General features: G+C 36.1%; 1 protein-coding gene across 1 annotated transcript; it reads left to right on the top strand.

Annotated features, from left to right (window-relative positions):
• Positions 1 to 4,273: 4,273 nt before the first annotated feature.
• LOC136854314 (probable G-protein coupled receptor B0563.6) lies at positions 4,274 to 20,155 on the top strand. The gene is made up of 3 exons (XM_067130610.1): positions 4,274 to 4,346; positions 17,823 to 18,008; positions 18,977 to 20,155. Exons 1-3 carry the CDS (start codon positions 4,274 to 4,276, stop codon positions 19,894 to 19,896), a joined length of 1,179 nt encoding a protein of 392 aa, XP_066986711.1. The 3' UTR covers positions 19,897 to 20,155.
• The last annotated feature ends 2,672 nt before the right edge of the window (positions 20,156 to 22,827 follow it).

The raw sequence follows: 22,827 nt of genomic DNA, 5'->3' as shown, positions 1-22,827 counted from the left end.
AAAATTTCAATTTTAAAAGTAAAGAAAGTACACCTTTGAACAGCTATAATAGAAAGCAAATGGGTCTGACCCGCTTTATTCCTCTTTCGTATGACTTCAGTTTTCCCTCTTCACTTCAGGACATGATGATAAACTCCTAGTTCTCTTGGCTGGGCAACTGGCTTTATTCCAGGTAAATCTGCAAAGCACCTTTGGGCCTGCAAACAGTAAATGGTTTAAAATCTCATTAAGATTAAATCATATAACCTCCATTACCCATCAGTTACAAACTACATAAGTATTTCACACAATAAAGAATAATATATAAATATGCTCTTGCTTACATTATAAGTATACTTAAAACGCAGATTTACTATGCAATAAAATGTTTATTGGAGGAAGGTTCTTAACAGTAATAACAAACATTGAACACATTTTTTGCCACTGATACTAAGCTGTTCAGTTTATGCTTGTCACGACTCAAATTACCTGCAAAAGTCAGTCCACCTTCGCGAGTCTACATACCTGGACAGGCAACTGTATCTGGGCTTATCCAGATATCTGAATTTGGAGAAAATCCAGGGAAACCGAAATTTTCGCAGACCCCGAAATTAAAAAAAAAAATTACAGAAATTGCCATGCCTTCGTAACTGTTTGATGTACAGGCAAAGATACTTCATTAACAGCACGTAAATCCCCTCACATTAAATGCAACATTCCCTTCTATTTGTATACTTCTCGTGTTTTATAGATATTATGTTAATTTTGCTCTAAAACTGAAGCTACTCCATCTGTCTATTTTCCTTCCCCCGTTCTCTCTTCATAACCAAACCACTTCATAACATCCCGGTCTGCTAGTCTTCTCAGCTGTGCTTAGTAACTTGAAACGTGTTAGTAACATTTCCCCATTTTTTATATTTCAGTCCTATTTCGCCACTAAACTTAATTAATTTTGAACAAGCTTCTTCCTTTCACCTTCATTCATTATCCACAAATCATTTATATAAAGGAAAATTTACTCAATGAATTTCATTTCATCATTTCTGATCCAAAACCCTTCATTTTATTCCATCAGATGACTTCTTCGTCCTACCTGCTCTGTGACTGGCATCAGGCCTTACTCTTCTGTTATATTTATCCATAATATTTTGACGAGGCCACGAATTCCATTTCTCAATCTTTAGTAGTTCACCGGACCGGCCTTTTTTGGTGTTTATTTTCTTCCAGAGCATTAAGGATCATGTGACAAATTCTCTTGCATTGCGCTAAAGTTGGTTTCGTAGCCTTTTTGTATGTGAATAAAACTATCCTATTCACGTCACATTAACGACAGATATACTCCAGTTTATGGCGAAATGTTGGTAACTTTTTGGTTGTTGAAATAGTGTCTTTAAATATCTGCTGACTGCAGATGGTACATAATTGTACTTTTTCAACGGACAAGTTCTACGGACAAAATCGTGAACATTTCATGCAACTACCGTTTTGCAACATGGGTAATGTTGCATTAGTTTCTGCTGTTGCTTTAATTTGAGCATCGTGAAGATTTTCTTTTGCATATGTCTCAAGTCAAGATTTTCTTATGAAAGTTACCCAACGGCGTTAAGTTTAGATAGTTTGTTTAAACATATTTTACCTCTCCTGGAGATAACTTTCCAGGTAATATTGTGTTGTTAAATGCATAGTTAAGTGTTTTGTAATGTGTACAGATACTGGAAGTTTGTCCTGACAATTTTTACGTTGGAAATTAGTTAGAAATTTGTTTTTCCCCTGAAGATCAGAGCTCTAAAACTGAGATGTTTCTAAACACCAATTTTTTCCCCTGAAACAAAAAGAATATTAAAGGTGAAATTAGTCGCTCTGATCGTCTCTCTAAGAGTCTGTCTTTCTCTCTCTCTCTCTCTCTCTCTCTCTCTCTCTCTCTGTATGCCTCTGTATGCCTGTTTTTGCTGTATGTGTGACTCCTCTCTCTCTCTCTCTTCTCTCTCTCTCTCTCTCTCTCTTTTCTCTCTCTCTCTCCTTCCTTGTGTGTGTCTCTCTCTCTTTGCCTGACTATTAGCCTCTCTCTCTCTCTTTCTCTCTCTCTCTCTCTCTCTCTCTCTCTCTCTCTCTCTCTCCTTCCTGGTATGCGTGTCTCTCTATCTCTTCCTTTGCCTGACTATTAGTCTCTCTCTCTCTCTCTCTCTCTCTCTCTCTCTCTCTCTCTCTCTCTCTCTCTCTCTCTCTCAATATTTGTAAGTTCCTATGCGTAGCCGTCGTACTTAAAGCAGTATTTATCAAGAGGTGACAGAGCGGAAGACATGATGATCTTCTGTCCAAATCAAAAATGCACAACCAGAAATACCTTAGCTGACGTCTCGCTCTTCTTTAAAATACTATACAGCTGGCAACCTAAACCGAGTAAAGATAAATCTTCTTCATATGACTAGAATATAGAATATACAATTTAGGCCAAAGGCCAAGCACTGGGACCTATGAGGTCATTCGGCGCTGAAACGGAAATTGACAGTAAAAGGTTTGGAAGGTGTAACAGGAGGAAAACCTCAAAGCAGTTGCACTATGAATCAGTTGTTAGGAGAGGGAGATGGAAGAAAGAGAATATGAAGGGAGATACAGTAAAAGGAACGAAAGGGGTTGCAGCTAGGGGCCGAAAGCACACCGCAAAGAACCTGAATAATGCAACAGCGCACGGCATACGAAGAATCCTTCTTCTTATGACGCAGGAAGAAAGTGGCTTGAAAATCAGAAATAAAACTTATCGGTGAGTTTTGCAAAGACTAGACGGCACAGTCTTTGTCGATGACAGACTTGAGATGTCTGGCCGATTGCCAGACTGACGCGTGACTGATATTTTTATTATTATTTCAGTAGATGAAACCTATTCACATGGAACAAGCACACAGGGGCCGTTGACTTGAAATTCAAGCTTCCAAAGAATGTTGGTTTCAACCTGCCACCGCAGACCCCACACTGCGGCAGTAGTTGATCATGATACAGAGCCAGTGATTTTTTCATCGCCTTGGGGGAGGCGCGAACTCGCGGCATCTGAGCCGCATGTCACGACACTAGCGACCAAACCAGCGGACCAGGGGAAATTGAGCATAATCATTTGTCAATCGCTGATGGCTACTTCTCTGAGAGAATTCTCTAAGGTTCGTGGAGCGATCTGAATTTTATCCAGGGACGGTAGATCGAGAATCTCTATTTTTTTAACAGGTCCAGACGTTCAGGTACCCGCCCCCCTAAAAAAGGGGAGGGATAGAAGCGACGGAATGCTGTAGGAACCAGGGGAACACAGAAGAAACGGAATCCCAAAGGTCTGTGAAAATGAGGAGAAATCTAACTTCTGAAATAGTTAATAATGGTGTTTATGCTAGCATGCCCAATTGAAAGTTTTCACAGATGTGATTTTCGACTGGAATTCATCTGTTGACTCGAAATTAAAAAGTCGATTGTTTTTCTTAAAGAGAACAACAGTAGGAAGCTTTCACACATCGCTTCAGAAGCTTTCGAAGGTAATCGATGTGGTCTAGCGGCGCAATGAAAGTCATTTTTTAAATTTATTTTTTTTTACATTAATGTCAAACGATTATATTTCCGCGTGTCTTATATTAGCTTTTTTTTTTGTTTGCTGTTGATAGAGCGTAGATGGATGCTTCTGTCAGTGGTCAATGGTAATAATTAAAATACTTTAAGAGGGAATAAGGGAATATATAGTTATTCAGTTAGAGGAATTAATTAATTGAGAACCTAACCTAAATAATGTTTCAGTTCATTCTCATCGTTTCCTTGTACCTGAAATTTTTTAATTTAGATTTTTTTTTTTTTTTTTTTTGCTAAAAACACACAGCCACTCGTGCCTGTTTCGTAGGTAATATTCGCAAATGTCACATAATTTTGGTAAAATTTATCCACCATTTTTCAAAATGTGCAACTTTTTATTTTCCAAGACTTGCTTAAAAACCACTCATAAATTCTCTGAACAAACGGAGGTTGCAATTTCATTTTATTTGTATGTTTATCCCAAACATAATTCACACATCTAAAACACCCTAGTCACGCCCAATTTAAACAGCTGTCGGCGTTTATGAAGAAGACGAACGTACGGCAAAAAAGAAAAAAGATTAACGAAGGCAGAAAAGTTCAATGCATCACTTTCTTCCTGCGGTCATTTCCATTCGCGGTTTCGCAGTTAGCAGCCCGCCATTATGCAACGGACAACAGCTGGCTCCAAGTACGACCCGCGCCTCGGTAGTATCATCCGGGGCCCCATCCAGTTTCCTGGATCCAGCGAATGGTGGTGAACAGCGTCCAGAACACTCCTTCTGCTATAAGAGTGCGCTTCCATCCCCCGCGTGACGTCACAGGTAAACAAACTTCTCCGGGGATTTTGCGTCATAGAGGAATGTTCCGAAAAATGGTTCCATCTTCTTCGGTGTCTCGGCGGTAAAAAGTTCTGCTTGTTGTGGTTTCGCAGCCGAATGGCGCCGGTAGTTTTGATGATGTCTGCGCGGTTCGCGGAGCAACGAAAGGCTAACTAATGCGTGCGCACGCGCACACACACATACACATACATACATACAAACAGGCTCACAAGCAAATCAAATATATTTTCTGATGTAATTTACAGCACTGTCATCATTGGCTATATCACAAGAACACTTTTCTGATTGGTAGAACTGAAACCTATGCCCTATACTAAACATTTCTGATTCCTTTTATTTTTTCCAAAGGTTTCTAAGCATATGACGTTTAGGTCGTTAAATGCTAAACAATAAGAAAGATAGTTGTGTGTGAAAAAAATACATGAAATTGTCAAGCCCTAAGCGATCATAAAAAAATGCATGAAAATATGACCACTTTATTCTCAACAGCTGCATTAAATGGTTCTCATCTTGTACAACATAAAGCTCTCTCTCTCTCTCTCTCTCTCTCTCTCTCTCTCTCTCTCTCTCTCTCTCTCTCAAGTAGGTGAATTATACTAAGCAAAATTATCTAAACTTAACTAAACACCACCTTTGTCACAGTGTGTGTGCGTGGGTGTGTGTGGTCTTGATATCCTTAATAATGGTGTCCGTTGAGAGACAGAGACAGAGAGAGAGAGAGAGAGTTAGTGTTAGCACATCCAAATATACGAGATAGCTCGTTCTTGCATGTAAGCCTGCCTCTATTTTCTGAATTAGCTATAGCATTCTACTAAATAAACCTAAGCATCTTTCAACGGTAAGAATATCTGTTTATTTTTAATTATTATTTTTCTTTACTATTACACTTCTTTACTATTTCTTTACTATTTTACAGATAATGCTTAATCGGGAAGGGTCAGCTGGACGAAACAAGTTGAAAGACTATTTTTCAATATAGTTTCACATAAAATCTTACATGTAAGATTATGCTCCTTACTATAATAATAGTAACGATTATACTGTAACATTATCAGAATAATAAAAGACTCAATACGTTTTGGATATCATAATAAAATTGTGTGTGTATATGTATATGTATATATATATATATATATATATATATATATATATATATATATATATATATATATATATATACAATTTTATATATATACAAAATATGTATACATACATATATGTGCATACATACACACACACACATATATATACATACAAATAAATAAATAAATAAATATATATATATATATATATATATATATATATATATATATATATATATATATATACACACATCTAACAGAGGTACTGACATTTATTAATTCTACACTATATACATGGCTCAAAATGCTAACCCCAAAAAAAATCATACCAAAAAAAAAACAATAAAAATCTGAAAATAACCGAGGGACCAGGTGGATCTTAAATAAAAAAAAATAATAATCGATGTCATCTATCTTCATCATCGTACAAATTGCCGAGGTAATAATTCACAGTTGCCACAATTGGGAAAACAATATCAGAAGATGTAATTTGATGAAATGTATTATATCTCGAGAGGTGATTGGTTGCCTGTCAGTCTTTGGTGTTTGTTTACATATAAATCTTTAATAGACGAATCTGAAAAATCTGGATCACTTTCTTATCTTAAAAATTTTTTCATTAATTCTTTCGGGCATAACTCTCTCTCTCTCTCTCTCTCTCTCTCTCTCTCTCTCTCTCTCTCTCTCTCTCTCTCTCTCTCTCTCTCTCTCTCTCTCTCTATAGAACAATGCAGACAGTATAATATGAAAAGAGTTCTGTCATAACTCTCTTAAAAATCTTAGCAGAACTTACCATATATAACATTTAAAACATTTTCCCCATAAAAACACATTATTAACCTGAACATTCAAGAACAAGGAATTACAGACCAATGAATAAGAATAAATAAATAAGAGAATTACAAAGTAATGAATAAAAACAAGTAAATAAGAGAATTACAAAGCAATGAATAAAAAGCAATGAATAACAACACATAAATAAGAGAATTACAAAGCAATGAATAAAAAGCAATGAATAACAACACATAAATAAGAGAATTACAAAGCAATGAATAAAAACAAATAAATAAGAGAATTACAAAGCAATGAATAACAACAAATAAATAAGAGAATTACAAAGCAGTGAATAAAATCAAACAAATAAGAGAATTACAAAGCAATGAATAAAATCAAACAAATAAGAGCATTACAAAGCAATGAATAACAACAAATAAATAAGAGAATTACAAAGCAATGAATAACAATAAATAGGTAAGAGAATTACAAAGTAAGGGATAAAAACAAATAAATAAGAGAATTACAAAGCAATGAATAACAATAAAAATATAAGAGAATTACAAAGCAATGAATAAAATCAAATCAATAAGAGAATTACAAAGCAATGAATAAAAACAAATAAATAAGAGAACTACAAACCAATGAATAAAAAGAAATAACAAAGAGAAAATGGGGAAAGCGTTATAAATATGCAAAAAGGAAACACGTAAGAATATTATGAAACACAATACTAAGAGCTATCATAGGCAAGCCTTTCACCTCCGTAAACAGCTGACTCGGCTTTTGTGACGAGTCATCGTCATTATAGTATAATGACCTAACTGGACAAAATAAATAGGAGTTGGTGGTGTTTCTCGGTGATATAAAAGAAAGCAGAAGGTGATAGCTTCTTCAGAAGCGTCACAGCAGTCAATTCATAAATTTTTTTTAGAAATGCTTTTTATCTGAGAGAATTGGCGTAAGGGAATTGTACATGATATGACTTCTAATTCATAGAAATAAACGAACTGGAAAAAACTGTCTAAGACAAAATATATAAAATTCTAACACAAATCTGTACCTGATATCATTTCTTAGTCAAATAAATAACCTAAAACCTGCATATTACTTTCAAAACTATCTTCCTTTCTAATAAGAAATAAAAATATAGAATAAAATGCTAAAACATTCAGGGAAAGTTGAAAAAATATTCTCCTAAAACATTCAGGAAATTAGTTCTCCCACATTCAAACGCCGGGGCTAAAATATAATACATCTCCCTTTCGACAGTAGACACACACATCATCATTCGTAATAACAGCAGAATGTTAATCACTTCTGGTGCCCGAGGTATTGGAATAAACGCCAGCGCCATCTGGTCGTGAAAGCTGAAAACGAGACGAAGGATCTTTCTTTTTACTCCTGTGACATTTAGCAACGAAAGTCACACCGTTCTCTGGTGAAATGGAATCTAGAATGGAATGGAATATGGAGTTTAGGCCAAATGCCAAGCACTGGGACCTATGAGGTCATTCAGCGCTGGAAAGGAAATTGAGGGTAGGTAGGTTTGAAAAGTGTAACGGGAGGGAAATCTCGCTGTTGCAACTTGCAATAATTGTTAGGAGAGGGTCGATAGATAATATGAATGGAGGTAGAGTAAAAGGAACGAAAGGGGTTGCATCTAGGGGCCGAAGGGACGCTGCAAAGAACCTTTAGTAATGCCTACAGTCCACCCTGCGATGTACATTAACAGCACCGCTGCGGGAGTTCTCAAGTGAAAGCAGGGCGCAATAAACTATTTTTTTTTTATTGATAAGCTGAACTATCCTTATTTTGAAAAGTGGAAAGATAAACTATAGTTCTCATGGAAATACGTGGAAAAATTAGTCTTTCTAAACATCCAAAATGTTCAAGTTTTCCAAATAAATTATTCTTTATTGTTGCAACTTAAGATAGCCTTATGCCAGCACGGTCTCATGCTTTTGGGCAGCCAGTAAAAGTAAATTTTTCATATTCTGAATATTTTTGCCTAAAAAAAAGTAAAATTTTCTTGTAAAAATTTAGTTATTCTTTTCTGCCCGGAGGTTTTTTTTTATCAGACTAATGCTTGGATGATATTTGTTACAAAATCCTATGGATACAAGTAATTTTCCTCCCTGAAATGAAAATATCAGTAATTATAACTATGTAAAACTAAGTGTTAAGAGGCTATGCAGTTATGAATTTATTAAACTCAATAAACAATAAATAAACTTGCAGTGTTCATAGATTACCTTAGTTTAGATTAACGAATTCTTTCATACTTTCTCCAAAAGCAGAATCCATCTATAAATACACACGACATAAACTCTATAACACCGATCACCTGAACCCATAATTTCATCGCAAAACAGAAGCAAAACACCATCATAGGCAAATATTTACCTTTGCCAGCAAAAAGGTAAACAGTAAGCAAAACGCCATCATATTATAGGCAAATATTTACCTTCGCCACCAAACAGGTGAATAGTAACAGCAGGTACGGATAATTAACGTTCAAAGCTAAACTCGCACCTGTAAAGCCCCAATTCTCTTCGTATTTTTCACAGAAGAAGAAGAGGTGGTAAAAGTTATGTCAGAGAGACAACCACAGTTCTTCAGCACCAAATTACTCTCCTACAGTTGCAACATTGACAAATGGATACATTTTTCTTGTTTTCGGAGGAGAGAAAAAAAAATTTTTTTTGTGATTTCCTGGTTTGAAGAGGAAGAGAATGCAGAATATGGAGCGGAGTATGTTATGAGGTATTTGCAAGTCTTTATTCATTTTTAAAAGATGTGAGCTTCTTATGTTCATGAATAGCAATCAGAATTTTGCATGACGACGTGGAAAATCTTGAAGCTTTGAGCATTTGCTTTGCTCTCTCTCTCTCTTTCTCTCTCTCTCTCTCTCTCTCTCTCTCTCTCTCTCTCTCTCTCTCTCTCTCTCACACACACACACACACACATACACATGCAACATATTACTGTACATAACTGCACAGCTGCATATTTCAAGTAAATATAATATACACAGTTACATTTAAACGAACATGTAGACTAACACATATCTATATATATACACATGTTATATATAGTGTATATATGCATACATACACACATATATATGCGTGTGTATGTATGTATGAGGGAAGAGATGACTCCCAAAACAGGTGAAGATAGGAAGGCAGAAGAGAATGTGCAAAAGACTGCGATGAGACTTCGAGCAGCTATGGTAGCCAAGGTGGGAATGTTTAAATGGATTGTTGAGCTAACTCTCCGTTATGGATGTGAAGTGTGGAAGCTGAGTTCTCATGATATACAACAAGCTGAAGCTGATGAGATGAATTATTTAATAACTATAGTATATGATGCATAAGAAAATCTGAGAGGGTGAGAAATGTGATATATAAAAGTGATATAAGTTTACTGTTATAGTCAGGATGGACCAGAGAGTTCTGAGACGGTTTGGTCATGTAGAGAGAATGGAGAACGATAGGCTGGTGAAAAGAGTGAATGATTCTTGAGAGTAAGGAAGGGGGATGGAAGGAAGACTTAGAAAATGATGGACACACGGGGTAAAAGTTATTAAACCCATTTTAACAAATATGATGGATTACTCCATTTTCCTCCTCCTTCGCTCCCTCATCTGTTTTCCTCCTCACAAAAATTCTGTTATCTCTCTCTCTCTCTCTCTCTCTCTCTCTCTCTCTCTCTCTCTCTCTCTCTCTCTCTCGTCGTCGTCGTGTGTGGTACTGAAAGCCAGGGAAGTGAGTGAGACCAGCTGTGCGATTCTTCAGTACACAGTAATGTCTCTTACCTAGTAATGGAGTTTTATGGTTTCCTTATTCGCTAATAATAATCACCCACTAATTGTATCCATTCATCATTTGCTTTGATGACAATGCATTTAAGGAACCCGTGAGTAAACGACCAAGAATTTTCAGACCTCAAGTACGTGACCAAGTTAGATTTATTGTTTAATATAGACTTAATTGAGTTTACCTACATAATTCACGTTAAGGAGTTTATGCATCAGAATTATCTTACTCTTTTAGTTTAAAACATTTTCCAGCTTAATAATAAATGACTCTTCCTTTTTCATTGAATATCGTCATTCACTTTCATTTTAATATCGGTTAGACAGATGTATATTAAAACATTCTTCTGACAAATATTATCCACTGCATAATTGTCTGGTCATGTGGAAAGAATGAAAGACAAAAGGTACGTGATAAGAATGTATCATACAGAAATGAAAGGACATAGGGGAAGGAGAGCTAAAAAACACAGTATGAAGGAAGTATTAGGATGAGACTTAATAGACAACACAAAAGGCATTAGATTGCTTGCAAGATAGAAGCGAGTGGTAGTGTGTGTGTAAGGGGTTCTACGTGCTGATAATGAGCTTTCCGCTTAGGTTAGGTATGTGAAGTTGCTAATGTGGATGTTGTCTGTGTGTGATGATCATCAACGAATAAAATATTTAAGTATGAATGTGCCGGTGACCGTTGTATTGTGTTTTACCTAGAGCCACCCTCGTGTGGCGTGTGTATGTCTCTAACAAAATTTTGAAGGAAAATTATTATTGTAATTATCGTGTGCAAAATCCCACGAAAGTTAGGTCTAGAGTTTTATAAAAAGAATAAAAAATCTCCGTCCTTGTAACTCAATAAAAAGACGTTTTTGTTTTTTGTCCGTACGGTAAGTAATTTTACACACATATCAAAAGACAAGCACAAACTTTAAAAGGAAAATAAGAAGTGTGAAGAATGAAAAATGAAAGACCACCTTTACTGATAAGCTGACTTACCAGACAGGTTATCATATAAGAAAAGAGCATATTGAACAAACGAGTTAAGAAAATATTTAGAATAAAAATGTCTTTAAAAAGTTGTCTTAAGAAAGACACATTCCCTGATGAACAAATAAGATGAAAAGACTTATTACTTAATATTTCGTCAATAGGAAAACGGATATATTAGTGACCATAATTTCAAAAATGAACGTGAAAGAAAAAATAAATTACAAAGGAATCTCAGGACGAATAAATTCTTTAAGGAAGAGAACATTTCAGATTAAAATTTAATTTTACGTCAAAAATAAAGCTGAAAAAAAATTTAAAAGTTTTGAGAGTTTATTGAACAGACTAACATTCCTACGAACAAACGACTTAGGAAAAAGTGGATCCGCGAGTGAATGTAACTTCAAAAACACAGCAGAAAGAGAGAGAGAGAGAGAGAGAGAGAGAGAGAGAGAGAGAGAGAGAGAGAGAGAGAGAGAGAGAGAGAGAAGTCAGCTTCAAGAATGAGGAACTAAGAATAAGAAACCAAGAATGGGGAGGAATTCATCTAATGCAGGGAACCCTCTTATACCTACAAGAAGCTCCAATTAAGAAGATATTTACTGCCCTTCCTCTTAATCTTTTTTTTAAAAGCTTTGTAATGTGAGTGGCACGTTTACTTTCTAGAGATTACCTTCCAAAGACCTTTCCCCCCCTCTCCCTTTCTTCCTACCCCCTCCCACCTTCAGCAATCTACGACAACATAAACAGCAGTAATGCTGACAGATTTAGCTCGAGAGACCATATGGTTCCTTGAACGCGGCAGAAATTGTAGAGAACATTTTAAAACTTTTTTTTTTTTAATTGGTTGAGTCGAGAGCGGTTTTACAAAGGTCAAGTGAGTGAGTGAGAGAGACAGACACACAGAGAGACAGTTAGATAAATAGATGAGGAGTGTAAATCAAACTATGATGATGAGGAGAGACTGAGCCTGAATGGGATGAGAGAGAGAGAGAGAGAGAGAGAGAGAGAGAGAGAGAGAGAATCAAATCAAATATGTAGTCTCAAATATTCATTAAAATCAACTTCTCCATCTTCCAACACCCATGTTGAAATTCCTTGTTCCCTTTTCCTCATTTCCAGTTCCTTTCATAACCTTACTCTTGTTCACATATACATCAAGCCTTCTCCCGCAAACGCTTTTAAACTTTCACCATTTTTTACAGTTTCTCAACATTATCTCCAATTATCTGCAAATACTAACCATTCCACAACTCATACAAAGCCCATTTTCTTATCCCATAATGTGGCATGTTCATCCTAAGTACCTTTTCTGACTTCATACGTTACGCCATCTACAGATACTAAATATCCATTGAAACATAATACATCATTGCTTCACACCTAACTTTTATACCAAACCAGTCACTCTCCCGTTTACACATTCTAACATAGGCTTTAGAAAGAAAGAAAGAGGCAGAAAGGCATACAAAGAAAGAAAGAGAGAGAGAGAGAGAGAGAGAGAGAGAGAGAGAGAGAGAGGTTATACATATAAAAACATGAATACGTACAATAAAAACAGCCTATTCGGGAGGTAGGCTTAATCTAATCTAACAGTTCAGTTCAGAAGCCTATACGCATTAAACTGTGTGCAAGAGTAATCTCTGCTCACATTAATATTCCCCTCAGTGTCCACCCAGTATGTTTGGCTATTAATCGCCGTTAATCCGTATTTACTGATGGACCTGGCAATTATGAGAGACCTCGTGACGTCACTGATAACGAATTTATTTACGGAGCCGTGGCTGGGTCACAAGGGTCGCAGTCTTGCTAAATTAAACGCCCCAATTACTTCGCACAACGCAGTTATGTATTATAGGTAATTATAGTTACAAACTAAAATGAATTAGTAGCAAATAAGTATATTATTAGGTTTGAAAGTTTGCTTTCGTTTTTTGTGAATGCAGTGATTTTGTGCTGACTTTGTCTGTCCGTCAGCACTTTATTCTGTCCGCATTTTTTTCTGTCCGCCCTCAGATCTTAAAAACTACTGAGGCTAGAGGGCTACAAATTGGTATGTTGATCATCCACTCTCTCATCATCAAACATAGCAAATTGCATCCCTCTAACCTCAGTAGTTTTTATTTTATTTAAGGTTAAAGTTAGCCATGATCGTGCTTCTGGTATTGATATAGGATAGACCACCACCGGGCAGTGGTTAAAGTTTCATGGGCCGAGGCCCATAGAGCATCATACCGAGACCACCGAAAGATATATATTTTCGCTGCCTTGATTATACTCTGTAGCGGCTGTACAGAAAACTCGATTGCGCCGAAGAAACTTCGGCGCGTTTTTTTGTTTATTATGTTGCCATGTGTTGGTTCTGCCATTTGAAGGAGTGTATATGATGGTCATTTTATCCTATATATGTAATTACCTTAGTTCCTCGTTGACGAGTCGGTAGTTGCATTATGTCTCCGACCGGTAATAGGAAGTATCATTTTTCAATTACATGGAAATTATGTTATGTTCTCGTAAAATAAGTGGGAGAGCTGTTAATCAGCTCAGCGGTCTGGTTAAATGTTATTGAAATATATGTTTCAACCTAACTGGAATTACATCGTGGGATTTCCTCACCACGAAATTAGTGCGTAGTAAATAATATCGTTGCCAGACGCACGATCATGGCTAACTTTAACCCTAAATAAAATAAAAACTACCGAGGCTATGGGGCTGCAATTTTGTATGTTTGATGATTGGAGGGTGGATGATGAACATACCAATTTACAGCCCTCTAGCCTCAGTAGTTTTTAAGGTCTGTGAGGACGGACAGACAAAGCCGGAACAATAGTTTTCTTTAACAGAAAACTAAAATTGACTTTCTCAAATGAACGATCATGAAGCTCACTTTTTAATGCAATCCGTCTCATACAACAGGAAATTCAAGCTGAGTCGCAGTGGACAGGCTGCCAATTTATTTTTTCGTAATTACACCGTACACACTGGTTTTTGCACCGGTTCTGTAATGAGGGTTATTCTCCCATTACAATGTGCTTATCTTGAATTTCACTGGCTTGGTAATATATATATATATATATATATATATATATATATATATATATATATATATATATATATATATATATATATATATATATATATATATATATATATATATATATATATATATATATATATATATATATAATATATATATATGTATATATATATTATATATATAATATATATATTTATTTATTTATATATACGTGTCTAACCCAACCCTCTTAAAGAATTATGTGGCAATATTCCACGAAAACATTTCTTGAGCTAGTCAATAATATACGTAAATAAACTGTTATCCAGTTCTATCAAGTTTTAATGTTTTCAACAAAAAAAAATTAATATTACTTCTGAGTCAAGCTGTATGTAACTTACATCGTCAAAATAGATTAAAACAACTTCATACATCGTCACACTAAAAGAGGAATGTTTATACATCACCGCCCATAAACAATATATCTCAGCACAACGCTGCATCGTCGTCTGCCAGAAGATGTCTCCACATGTAATCTAAGGCGAGAAATCTCTTTAAGTATTCTGCTACGGCAAGAAGGCAATATACACCTTCCCCTGTAGCACGTACGAAACCTCCCATTCTATATCCCATCCATCATCCATCCATCACCCACAGACGAACTCACCCAGTTATCGGAGTGCAAGGGCTGTCAAGATAACTTCGGGTTACGCAGTTATCTCAAGCCAGCCGCAGAGGAGTGAGGTAGGGCTTCCTGGAATTCAGTGCTTTTGACTGAGACGTAAACACGCGTATGTTGTTGATTTTTGCGCGTGCGTGCGTGTGCGTGTATGTGTGCCTGTGTGTGTGTGTATACAGGAATGTGTACAAGATGTATTGATGTAATACGTCCACAGATTATTGAAACTGTTTTATACAGAACCTTCGTCAAAGTAAAACTGTTGTTGGCCTTAAGTTCAGCTATGATTGACACTGCATGTAACTATTTATATTACAAATTACCTCTGCGTTATTACGTAACCTAAAATACTTAAAATTCAAACTTCTCATAATAGGTTTCCAGTGATATTTAGTTCCTATTCGTAGGTGAATTACATCGGGAAGTCATTCTTTGAGAATCTAATGTAACAGAAAGTAACCTATTTGATCATTTATTTGAGAAAGTTAAATTTTCTATGGTTAATGCATTATCCCTTGATATAATCCCAATTGCGCTGAAGTACTCATTTCAATGTAGCAATTCCCAAGAGAACGTAATTACCATGAAAATGAAATGATAATGTCATTTTAACGACAATGTATTTGTTACACTGATATGAGCCCCATGATAATGATTAGATACAAAGGATAATATTACCATCTCTCAAGGAACAATTAACGTCGTACATTCCATTCAGATAACAGAGCTATAACATTATATCACAATTAAAACTAACAAAATGTGTACTTCGGGACCTTGTTGCATATTAAAGTGGTCATAAAAGGTGAATAAATAAGAAAATAAGGCAAAATGTAAAAAAAAAAGATATGTTATGCAGATTAAGGATAAACTGCCCGATTCGTTTCCAACACCAAGTCATAGTAATTGTATTGAACTGAATCTACGATTTAGGCCAAAGACAAGCACTGGGACCTATGAGGTCATTCAGCTCTGAAACGGAAATCGACAATACAAAGGTTTGAGAGGTGTAACAGGAAGAAAACCTCGCAGTTGCACTATGAACCAGTTGTTAGGAGAAAGTGGAAAGTAAGATGGAAGAAAGAGAATATGAAAGGAGGTACGGTAAAAGGAACGACAGAGGTTGCAGCTAGGGGCTGAAGGGACACTGCAAAGAACCTTAAGTAATGCCTACAGTGCACCGCATGAGATGCATTGGCGGCACTAACCCCCACCCCCCAAAAAGGGAGCACAGTAATTGTGACATATGAATTATAATTTTTTTATTTATATAATAATCGTACTTTATTTTCAGTTATTTATTATATTTATTTTCATTTCATTTAAACATTTCTCTTTTTTAAGTTTTAAATTAAAAATATATTTGTCAATGTTGCCGTGATACACCAGTCAAGGCTGTCATTGTGAAACGCTAATACTCTAATACAAAGTTTGATCTATGCCTGAACTGTTCATTTCAACTGGATTTTACCCATCACGATAAACTGGTTTCAAATCGGTCTGACAGTATCAAAATACAGCAATCAGAATCATTTTTGTCCACGTTCACTGAAAGCTGATTTTGATCATCCAGTTAAATGGATTACATTACCCAGCCAGCAGATTAAAAGAGGTCCTTTTGCATCCTTATTTAAAGCATTTAAAAGCAAAAAATCTACGCCATACTTAACGCCAATCATTTTCCGATAGAAATCACTATTTCGATTGTCAAATAGTATAGGTGGCATCATTTCTTACTGACGAATAAGTAACATTTTCACGGTAAATATGGTAAGCTATTCTTTCCTTCCATTCGATTTCCTATTGACATTACTAGTGAACAAGTAAAATATACGCCGAAGTGTCTTCGGCGCAATCGAGTGTTCTGTACAGCCGCTACAGCGTATAATCAAGGCCACCGAAAATAGATCTATCTTTCGGTGGTCTCGGTATAATCCTGTATGAGCCTTGGCCCATGAAACTCTAACCACGGCCCGGTGGTGGTCTATCATATATCCAAGACGCACGATCATGACTAACTTTAACCTTAAATAAAATCAAAACTACTGAGGCTTGATGGCTGCAATTTAGTACGTTTGATGACTGGATTGTGGATGATCAACATACCAATTTGCAGCCGTCTAGCCCCCGTAGTTTTTAAGATCTGAGGGCGGACAGAAAAAGTGCGGACGGACAGACAAAGCCGGCACAATAGTTTTCTTTTACAGAAAACTAAAAATAACTATACTGAAGTCATGAGCTTCCTACATGGTCAATGAACTATTAGATACTCTAACCTACTATAACATGACTTGTCTCATGTTCACTTTGAACTACAATATATTGTGGTTTACACAGGTTGTAATAAGCTCTTTATTGATTTCAAAACAGGTAAATAAATCTTATATTTATCCAGAAGGGTCAAATTAGTTCACCACGAGATTTCGCTTTCCAATTCAAAGGGCTTTATGGTCACTTAGTATATCTTCCATAAGATATATAATAAATATAAACTGATGCATTACACTTTTATATTCAACAGTATATATTCATCATCTTTTCATCTTATCCCACAGAGGGCGCCAGAGGAAGCAGATGATTAATCAACAATCATTTCGTAAAAATATGGAAATAATCAAAGGTAGGTCGAAGGTATACAATTTACAGTTCTGTTTGTGAAGTCTTATGGTTTAAAAGATTTGTTACAAAGATGGTTCAGATATGCATTTTTGATTCTTCGTGTGCTCTTATAAGTGCAGTATGATATATATTTATAGTAGATGAATTGACCTTTTTTCATAATTTTGACGTCTCTCTCTCTCTCTCTCTCTCTCTCTCTCTCTCTCTCTCTCTCTCTCTCTCTCTCTCTCTCTCTCTCCATTATATATATATATATATATATATATATATATATATATATATATATATATATATATATATTAGTATTATATATATATATATATATATATATATATATATATATATATATATAATGCCCATGAAAATGAAATTCTCATTAAATTAAAAGTTTACAACATCCATCTATCACACGCAAAAGTGATTTGATTTCAAAAATGAAATAATCGTTATCTGGATAACAAACTGATCAGTATCTTATTCACAGAATCTTCAGTGCCTCCGTCAGAAGCTGGAATATGGCAAGACCAGTGCAACGAATCTGTACCAATGGATCCCAGGATACAGGAGGCGAACAGGATTGCCTACAGTATAGTGGCTCCTGTAATCATCACGGTGGGATTGCTAGGCAATCTCTTGACCATCTTCATTCTGCGATTGCCGCGGTTCAGAGGTAAGGATAAAATCACTTGAATTGAATATAGAATTCGGCCAAAGGTTTGAAAGGTGTAACGGGAGATAAACCTATGAATCAATTGTTAGGAGAGGGTGGAAAGTAAGATGGAAGGAAGAGAATGTGAAAGGAGGTACAGTAAAAGGAACGAAAGGGAGGTAAAATCACTTGCTCGAGTATGTTAAAGTAGTATGTTAGTTTTAAGTATGTTAACTCATTTGCTTTTCTCGTTTCTGTGACGTCACTAATTGTCGTTCTTCATTTGTTTATCTGTTACGGAACTAATGTCGTGAATATTAATCTTGATTATGTTTAACAGTGATTTTATGATGTATGTCGATATGTCAAATATTATTTTGATTTTATTCACATTATTACTATACAATTTCTTTGGGTCGTTTTGAATATGTAAAGCCCTTTTTAAGGTAAATTAACATCACATACAGGTTATGGTATTAGCATATAATGCTCTTTCTTATTTGTGTTTTCAGTTGCAAAATTAAAAGCGAAAATGGCGTGATTCCTTTCGTTATATATTATATATATATATATATATTATATATATATATATATATATATATATATATATATATATATATAAATATATATGATTATATATATTATATATATATATATATATATATATATATATATATATATATATATATATATATATATATATATATATATATATATATATATGAATATATAATTATATATATATCCAGTTTTAATACTCTTCCAGCTTTGCAGTTGCAGCCAGCCCCAACAATCAATTACCTGCCAGGTACATAATGCCCTGCATAGGTCAACAGAGGCACAATCATAATTAAAGGAACTTGTGTATGTTTGTGTATGCAGGCGCACGTTTATGTGTATGCACGTTTTTTTTTACAGTCCTTTTTCTACTTTAGAATCTTATTCTCACTGGAATGTCTCTTTTTTTTTCTTCTTCTTTTTTTTTGCAGGAGTGACCTACACCTACTTCCTGGTGCTGGCTTGCAGCGACCTCCTCTCCCTGCTGTTCTCGATCTCTGTCTCCCACCACCTGACCCACAGAACGACTTCGAGATACTCCCTGGCCGTGTGGTACTCCTATCTCGAAGTCTTCTTCTCGAACGTGTTCCTCTCGACGTCCGTCTACGTCACCATGTGCGTCACAGTCGAGCGTTACTACGCCGTCTGCAGGCCTAGCAGGTTCAGGGTGATCCACACGCGCCACTACGCCAAGCGGCTGATTCTCGGCGCGTTCGTTTTGTCCGTGATCGTCTGGTTGCCGATGTGTTTCATCAAGGCGCCAAGAAAACTCGCCGAGTGTCTCTGCGATCAGATCTCTTCGCCAGACGACGCCGTCGGCGTCCACAGGGCGCCGGTAACGCTGTGGGTGGCTTGCGTGGAGATCCCCAGGAATAGGCCTATGAGGTGGTACCGCGTCTACTCTTGGGTGAGGCAGACCATCACCACGTTCGTCCCCATCGCCTTCCTGGTCGTCCTCAACGCCCTCACTCTGAGAGGATTCGTCAGGCTGAAGAGGAAGAGAGGAGAGTGGAACAGGAGGTCGACGGGGCCTGCTGCAGGAGACGCCGAGAGCGGTGGTACCCAGGGGTTGATCATCAACCCCGGGGTCGCTGACAGCTGGTACCAAAAGGATCACAACATCATCCACCTCCTGACGGGTGTCATGGTGTCGTTTTCGCTCACCATGATTCCCGTGGGCGTCTGCAACGCTTTTTACACTGGTTCTCGTTCGAACGATTATGACTATCAGTTATTCAGAGCCATTTCTAACGACCTCGAGATGCTTCACCACGCTCTGAATTTCTACATGTATATACTCTACAGCAAACCAGTCAGGTTGGCTTTTAAAGATCTGTTTTGTTTTTGTTAGGCCTAAGTGTTATTGGTGTGTCTTTTTTTTTTTTTGTAACGGATCTTTCAAATACAGTTGCTGCATATCAAGTGTATTCTTAAACAGTTCCTGAGAGCTTGAGTTTATGAGCAATCTGATATCTGTTAAGTTTTCCAGACGAAAAGATGTTTTGTTCTTGTTAAACTTTCTTCAAGGATCCTGTTACATCTCATTAAGTATTCAAAGTACACAGCTACCTCCCAATAATAACCCATATATAATAATTTTCATGAAAAATACAATATTTATACTAGGTAATAACGTCTTTTACTTAACCTAACCTTCTGAATGTATGACAGTAGTGGTAATAGGCCTACCTAGAGCCGACGGCTCATACGGTGTTACAAATAAAGTCCGTTTGAACTCATTCTTTCATTAGGACAAGACCATTAAAGCTGATAAAATGCTACATACTAAACATTTATAAGTGAATTTAGAAATCGCAAATTTACTTAAAAACCTCGCCTGTACTTATAAGTAACAAGATATCCTAAAATTCAGCGATTTGAAAAGCTCACAGCCTTTGAAATAATTAGAATGTTGAGTGATTGTCTTAGACTAAGTTCACTACCTAAGCAAGACTACAATTTCTTTATAAATTAGCTTTTTGTCTAACTTATTACACCAATGAAGGGAGAATATTTTAAATTAATCCTTACCACTAGTATAATTATTTAGGAAGTGAGATATATATGCCAATTGGTCTAACGTTAGATATGAGATTCTAAGATGTTTGAAGATGAATCTTTGTGCATTAGTCCTTTCACTAGAATTGTGTCAGCCTACGGAGAAATGTGTGAAAAACTCTCCATTTCTTTATAGATTTCTTTTTAAATGGTCGAGATTTGTTTATCTGGGTGGTCGTGGGTTGTGGACGAAATCCACGACTACTCAGATAAACAAGTCTCGACCACTTGAAATGGGTCTATAAGGAAATAGAAAGTTTTACATATTTTCATCGTTGGCTGACATAATTCTAGTGAAAGGATTAAGACGCTAAGGTTCTTCTTCAAAGGTCCTAGTATCTCAAACATGTGGCTAAACCAATATTCATTTACATATTAGTTTATTATTTTTTTCTTATTTAATAAGTTATCTTTATATATATATATATATATATATATATATATATATATATATATATATATATATATACATACATATACATATATGTATATATGTATGTATTATACTGTCTTTGTGGAACTGCTGAATCCTAATTCAGCAATGTAATGGTACACATTCTACTGGAGAGTAGTTGTAATATCTAAAATAGTTACCCAAAAAATTAGTACATTTTCTATTAAAAGTATTTATAGAAAACTTACGTTTCTATGGGTAACTATTCTATCACTCTCCTAATAGCAAACAATTGTTAGCACGAGAAGTTACCAAATTATCTTAATACTGTCGTTTGTTTATGTTTATTTTGGTGAATGTTTATGTCCTTTCTTTATGTTTTTTATGTATGTTTATGGCTTTTGTCAATGTTTATGATGTACGCCATCTTCTGTTTATGCTTGTGCTTATGTTTAAGTCCTTTGTTTATGTTTTGTGAGTTTGTCCACAGTTTATGATGTTCACCGTCTTATCTTTATGTTTTTGTGTATATTTGTGTCTTTTATTTATGTTTTTGTGTTTATGACTTTTTTATGTTTATTTTATTTATGTTTTTAGTATGTCCATGTTTTGTCTGTTTGTTCATATTTATGATGTTCACCGTCTTTTGTTTTGTTTTCACGTACATAACCAAGTCTGGTGCTATTGAGGGCACCCATTTTACACGCAACCTGGTAGTTACCCAATTAATGTGGAGCTTTAGTAGTCGGGGGTTTTATCCAAAAATCAGTTAAATATGCAAAGAAAGGTCCCACTTCAACAGGGATGCATCCTAGCCTAACCTCCTACAGCCTAACCTGATCTAGAACGTCATGGCCTAACCTGGCCTGGGGGACACCCCTATCCTTGTTTAACCCCAAAAGTCGTTACCAAAATAAGCAAAAGAAAGTCATATTTCAAAAGGCATGCATCCTGGCCTAACCTCCTTCAGCCTAGCATGGCCTAGGCTGTCGTACCTGACCTGGCCTGGGGAGAACACCCCCAGCCTTCCCTATTATAACACAGATGAGCGATAGCCTACATTTCTTTTCACCTAACCTGACCTAGGGTGTCATGCCCTGAATTCTGAACCCACTCTCCCAACCCTGGTACATCCTACTACAGGTACATCCTAACATACCTTTCACTTTTAACACAGATACATCCTGACCTAACAGTCACTTAATGTAACCTTAAACTGACACTGTAAATAAAAGGACTTACCTTGAGCTATTCGATGTTGATTTTAGGCTAGTATTGACTTCAACTGAAGATATAAGACAAGGTAATGGATAACAACGGTCTAAATAGCCCTACTTGTCGAATGTTCTTCACGTCGACCTTCAACGTTTAATATTTTTAGTTTATAATCCCCAGTCCAGCTGCCTTCAATATTTCGAGAATGGCTGCATCAGTCACTAACGCCATCGTTCGATACTGAAAGTAGTTCGGCAACTTCGTCCTGGGTGCGTAGGCCGATGTTTAAACACCAACACCATGAGTAATCTTGTCACTAAAAAAAAAAATAACATTCAACTTCACGATATTCTCGCACGTATAGGCCTATTGGTTATTTAATATTCTTTGTCGATAAAAAGTTAATAATGGATTCAGGTTCTGGGGCAAATTCTGACAATTTCCTCGGATTTCACCTCAAAATGAGAGCAAAAAAAGACAAAGTTGGCCTAATGATTTCGTTCGTGGCCACGATTCAAATGGGCGAATTCCAAGCCGGGTCGACGTAGGCCTACCTTCACCAAATCGTGCACGATTACAGGCAAATGATTGGCTGGAGTGGGCAATGTGGAATAA

This window comes from Macrobrachium rosenbergii, chromosome 29 (genome assembly GCF_040412425.1).
Source record: "Macrobrachium rosenbergii isolate ZJJX-2024 chromosome 29, ASM4041242v1, whole genome shotgun sequence".
Taxonomy (NCBI): Eukaryota; Metazoa; Arthropoda; class Malacostraca; order Decapoda; family Palaemonidae; genus Macrobrachium; species Macrobrachium rosenbergii.
This window is presented reverse-complemented; position numbering and strand designations above follow the sequence as displayed.

What these genes read in the sequence shown, in the direction of transcription:
- LOC136854314 (XM_067130610.1), top strand. Translation starts at nt 4,274, where the DNA reads ATGGTGGTGAACAGCGTCCAGAACACTCCTTCTGCTATAAGAGTGCGC. An exon ending in TCCCCCGCGTGACGTCACAG is followed by an intron (nt 4,347 to 17,822) that starts GTAAACAAACTT and finishes TCTTATTCACAG; the next exon opens with AATCTTCAGTGCCTCCGTCA. An exon ending in GCGATTGCCGCGGTTCAGAG is followed by an intron (nt 18,009 to 18,976) that starts GTAAGGATAAAA and finishes TTTTTTTTGCAG; the next exon opens with GAGTGACCTACACCTACTTC.